This window comes from Sinocyclocheilus anshuiensis, unplaced genomic scaffold (genome assembly GCF_001515605.1).
Source record: "Sinocyclocheilus anshuiensis isolate Anshui unplaced genomic scaffold, SAMN03320099.WGS_v1.1 scaffold78, whole genome shotgun sequence".
NCBI classification, from domain to species: domain Eukaryota; kingdom Metazoa; phylum Chordata; class Actinopteri; order Cypriniformes; family Cyprinidae; genus Sinocyclocheilus; species Sinocyclocheilus anshuiensis.
The window spans coordinates 2,989,980-2,995,541 of record NW_015544250.1 but is presented as its reverse complement, the minus strand read 5'-3'; the positions used below and the strand labels follow the sequence as shown (position 1 = coordinate 2,995,541).

At 35.5% G+C, this 5,562-nt stretch overlaps 1 protein-coding gene across 4 annotated transcripts in view; it reads right to left on the bottom strand.

Moving 5' to 3' along the window:
* Nucleotides 1-350: 350 nt before the first annotated feature.
* Nucleotides 351-5,562, bottom strand: part of LOC107697951 (F-box only protein 25-like) — a 13,496-nt gene continuing 8,284 nt past the window's right edge. For 3 of the 4 annotated variants that reach the window (XM_016498840.1, XM_016498841.1, XM_016498838.1), the window contains exons 10-11: nucleotides 2,433-2,459; nucleotides 351-756 (exon numbers count right to left, since the gene is read on the bottom strand). In XM_016498840.1, the coding sequence (XP_016354326.1) occupies nucleotides 667-756; nucleotides 2,433-2,459 (117 nt within the window). In that variant the 3' untranslated portion in view covers nucleotides 351-666. The remainder of the gene's footprint in view (nucleotides 757-2,432; nucleotides 2,460-5,562) is intronic. The other variant, XM_016498839.1, reaches the window with a different exon arrangement.

The window sequence follows — 5,562 nt, the reverse complement described above, 5'->3', positions numbered from 1 at the left end:
TGCCCTCGCGACAGATTTGACAAAAATGTATCGTAAAAAGTTGTTTTGTGCAACAAATGTACACTTTAGTGTTGACACATCAAATATATACGCACAGCATGACAAAACAACAGGAGAGCTCACGTAAACATTATCTAAGGCTACTTCTGACGTGCATTTCATTGGTATAGAAATGAAAATACATACATGAAAAGACAATATAATCTCTGCTTAGGATCTCTTTTCACTTCAGTTTGTCTTTCCCAAAATCAAGTTTTTCTTTTTTTTTCCCCTTTTTTAACAAAAAATCCTTCACAAATCCTGACTCTTTTTGCTGTTCATCTCCCATCTTTCTGTGCTTAAAGAACAGATGAATTGTCTGAGAACACAACGAGGGAGAAAAAAAAGTGGACAAATATGTAAGCAACACTAATATTATGACATCTTTCCATAAGCCCTTAAAGTTTGGGTGAGGCAACAGAAAATTCAGTCATTAGTTACATTGTCGGAAGTTTGAACATTTTAATCACAGAACAACTGTCTGGGAAATGTAAAAGAGGAGAAGGACGGACATGGTTTGGAGCACAGCGTTGAAAAGGTGAAAATGTTTTATCAGTGTTAGAGGTCTTTTTTTGCAGGTGTTCCAAAGGAGATCGAAAGGCAAGAGGTCCAAGAACATTCTGAACTTCAGAACTTGAAGAGGTCTATGAAATGCTGGGGAGAGACGGGGGTGAGGCAGCTGTCCGGATCATTTGCTGTGCAAGGATGTCCCGAGTCCTGCGATGGAAAGAGAAAGCGGTCAAAATCAGATTGAAGCATTTTCTGATGAAAATGTGTGTTTTTGTTCATGCAAAAGCTGCCGCCTCATTGGTTGGTTGCTAGGGTCCCTTCTTAAAAACCTTTTTTTTTTCTTAGTGTGAAGAACATTTTAATAATCTAAAGAAACTTTTTTCACTATAAAGACTTTTGTGCACAGGAAAGATTCCATGGATGTTAAAGGGGTCATATGATGCTGCTAAAAAGAACATTATTGAGGCATTTTAGGTAGGCGTGGTTGACTCTTAAATTTTATAAAGAATATCTCTCTTTGGATTTGAGACTTTAGTCTTTGCAACTTTACAGATCTTCTTTATGCACCAAGAGCTTGTAACACTCCAAAGAGAAAGGAAACATTTAAATCGCATCATATGACCCCTTTAAAAGTTCTTCATGGAACCATCGTTGCCAATAAAGAACTTATTTTTAAAAAGTGTATGGGATTTTGCTGCCCTTTTTATCATCCACCTGGCAAAAACTTTAAGTCTGATGGCACAGAAAAGTTCTAACACAACTCTCCTCAACTAGCCGTATTATTTGTGGTATTATTCATGTCTGAAGCACAAACAGTGTAAGATCCAGTGCTGGGTAGGTTACTTAACAATTGTAGACCGTTACTGATTTCTAGTTAGTAAAATTATAGTTAGTAACCTAATCTATTATATTACACATTTTAGGTAATGTATTCTGACTACTTTTTGATTACTTTTACTTTTGACCCATTTATCACATAATTTAAATTAATTTAAATTATTATTTTGTATATTCATTTCAGAAAATATATTCTCTATGAAAAATATACAAAAAAAATCAAACTGGGGTTAGCGAGTTTAAGAAAAGCTAATAATTAATATATCATAAAAATGTAATATTAAAAAAATATTTTAAAATAATAAAATACTAAAACAGGAAATTAAATATGTTTTGATTAAAAAAATAAATATTTTGTTTGTTTACCTACATGTCATGTGACCATTAACCGCCATCAGAGAATCAATAAATTATGAATAATTTGCTGCCATTGTGTGAATATGTAATCTTTCAATAAATAAAATTATGCATAATTACATGCAATAACCCTACACCAGACACTAATCCTAACCCTACAGTAAGTACATGTTGTTAATTAATATTACTTAGTACGTAAATGCACAATTACACTGTAACAAGGACACTGTAAAATAATGTGTAACCTAACCTACATTAAAAATATTCAGTTACTACCCAGCACTGCAAGTTACACACCAAGTGTAATACTCAGGGTTAGGGGTATATTCAAATCCCTAAGTATAAGCAAATATAATAGTCATTGTATGTATGTTCATGTGATCAGTCGAGAGATGCATTAGTGCATAACGGTGATGTGAAACATACTGACGACATAAAAAACCAAATGGAGAAAAAAGAAGACATTCAGAAAAATATATCCAATCAAATATTAAAATGAATACAAACAATACAGAACAAGTCCAGTTGATTCGAATAGATGGAAGTGCAAGACAAAATGATGGGCAGAAAAAGAATAAGACGACAGAGGTTAGGAGAAAAAGAAAAAATGACCGATGAAGCAAAACTAATATTATTAACAGACACTAATTTCAAAACACTTGCACACTCATAAAATATTTAACATGTACCTTAAAGATTAAAGCCAGGTGTCTGTCCTTTAGGAGATAAGGGACCAGGAGGAGAACAGGAAAAGAATAAAAAGGCTCAAGGTCAAAGGGTAGAGGAAGAGGGCTGATATTACAGAGGGCAAATGGAACAAATATAACCCAAAGCTAGGTGTGTGTGATAATGACAAAAAATGATATCTCGATAATATTTTCTGGAATTTTGTTGATAACGATAATTAGACGATATTTTGCTGAGTGTGTTATTGTGCTGGTACTTTGGCAGGTTTAGGACTTCCGTGGACTGCTGACTCCCAAAGCTTTTGATATTCTTCATATTCTGTGCAATGATTAGTTTACAGGAGTAACAGAAACGAACTTTTCCAATAAGTTTAAATTGACTTTTACCTTTCACGGGCATTTTTACCTTTATAAGGGGCCGTTCACATGTCGCGCCTAAAACGCGTAGAAAACGCTAGGCGCGCCGCTTTCTGCTTTTTTCCAAAGCGTTCGGGCACTTGCGCTCCGGAGGCGTCTGCCGTTGCTAAGCAACCATGACCTGCGCTCTCCATGAAGACTCGGAAGTTTCAGCAAAGGATAAATGGATTTGCAGCACTAAAAATCGCTTGCAGTAGCTCTGCTACTAAATTTATTTAAAAATGGCTATCCCTGTACAGCTATGATCAGCTGTTCTTTCATCTTGGCTGAGCTTTCAATGTTGTTACGGGAAAGGATGAAGCTGATTGGTTGGTTCTTGTCACATGACCCGCGGTGCGCTTGCGGCATTCTGACAAGTTGAAATGTTTTTATCTGGATACGGCGCGGACGTGCCTGGAAAAAATGAGCGTGTCGCACCGCGTGCACGTCGCAACTGCGTCGCTTACATTATAAGCGCGACTGCCGCGCGTCTTCATTTGAAATAACGAACTTGAGCTCGCAAAAAACGTGATATGTGAATGGCCCCTAAGGCCAATTTTTTCTAACCTAATTAAATGTATGCATCATCTTTTGTGTCAAATTATTACATTTAATTGGTAAATTCAAATAGTAACACACTATAGGGCTGTTAAAAATCAAATAAAATCAGTTTTTTGATCAAAATCAAATTTGTGTTTGCAAAGCAGAGGTGCCACAGAATCTGCTTCTGAAGTGGCATTTAGATGCATTCACACAGACTGTTTAATGCAGGACATTAATGCATTATACCTGCAGTTACAAATGCATAATTAATGTTTTTTTAATACTGAGAGTTTTAATACAGATTTTTGTTAATACTGATATTTGAAATGATTTTTGGGGAAAAAGAGGGAAAATATACTTTAAATATAAACCTAAAATCGCCAGTAGGTTGCGGCAAATCACTACATGAGTGAGTCATTGAGTCATTCATTCAACCGATTCGTTCAAATGGCTGATTAATTCAGTAACGAGACACTATCGTGTGTTGCTCAGAGATGCAAAACAGTTCTGCTGTGGCTTTGTTTGGAGCTATTTTCGTTGTCGAAATACAGCAAAAACAAGTGTCTATTAAAGGGATAGTTCTTCCAAAAATGAAAATGACCCCATGATTTACTCACCCTCAAGGCATCCTAGGTGTGTATGACTTTCTTCTTTCAGACGAATCCAATCGGAGTTATATTAAAAAATGTCCTGGCTCTTCCAAGCTTTATAATGTCAGTGAATGGGTGTTATTTTTCAATAGTCCAAAAGAAGTCCAATAAAGCACATCCATCCATCATTAAAAGTGCCTCACACGGCTCCGGGGGGAGAATAAAGGCATCCTGTAGCGAATCAATGCATTTTTGTAAGAAAAATATCCATATTTAAAACTTTATAAACCGTAATCTCTAGCTTCCGCTAACTGTCGTATGGATGACGTTGGATGTAGCGTAAGTGCCTATGAGTATACGCTAGTCTCGCGAGAACCACATTTTGTTTACAGGAGCAAAGGAAGCAAAGTTTCCTTACTTTAGCAAAGGAAAACCAGTCTCCTCTTGGCTTATAATCGAAATCCTCCAATGTTTTTCTTTACAAATCCTCGTTTTGCACTTCTAATTCGTGACCAGTGTTTTGTTTTGCTCTCTCCGCTGCGCTTCCGCATTAGACACTTCTCACTGGAGCTTACACTACGCCTACATCATCCGCCGTATTGAACGTGCATACAACAGTTAGCGGAAGCTAGAGATTACGGTTTATAAAGTTTTAAATATAGATATTATTCTTACACAAACGCATCGATTTGCTTCAAGAGGCCTTTATTCACCCCCCAGAGCCGTATGAGGCACTTTTTTATGATGGATGGATGTAATTTATTGAACTTTTTTTAGACTACTGAAAAATAACACCCATTCACTTCCATTATAAAGCTTGGAAGAGCCAGGACATTTTTTTTAATATAACTCCGAATGGATTCATCTGAAAGAAGAAAGTCATACACACCTAGGATGGCTTGAGGGTGAGTGAATCATGGGCTAATTTTCATTTTTGGGTGAACTATCCCTTTAAGTCACTTAAAATTAACTTCTTGTTTATTGAACTGTTCATCAAATCAATATCACATTTGCAATCGTGCTGATGTTTGGAGAAAAAACGTCACTCTTCGTGTGATATTAACTATGTCAGATGATATAAATATAAAAGACATAAAAGTTATACAGGGGCATTTTTGCCCACTTATCTTGAATTTTGGGGGAAATGTAAATGTATTTTAATAGACTAAATCTTGCAGTGAAAGCGTGGACTCTAAATGTGGTCTAACCTACATCACGTAGTGTATGTGTGCACTCTCTGGGTGTGTTTTTGTTTGGTTTTTGCAATATACTCGATAGTGTCAAATCGCATATAGTTTTAACAACAATTACGATATTATTGTATATGATATATATCGCACACCCCTACCCGAAACTGTTGAAATTAAACTTTTTCCAAGTGAAATTAGGTATGTTTGTTATAACTATAACTATAAATTTCAACTTCTATCATTTATGTGAATGAATTTTCATTTTTAGGTGAACTATTCCTTTTAAAACACTACTGTTCAACAATGTGGGATCAGCAAAAATACTTTCTTTAATAAATTAATACTTTTTTCAACAAAAATGCATTAAATTGATCAAGTGACAGTAAAGACATTTATAATGTTACAAAAGATTAC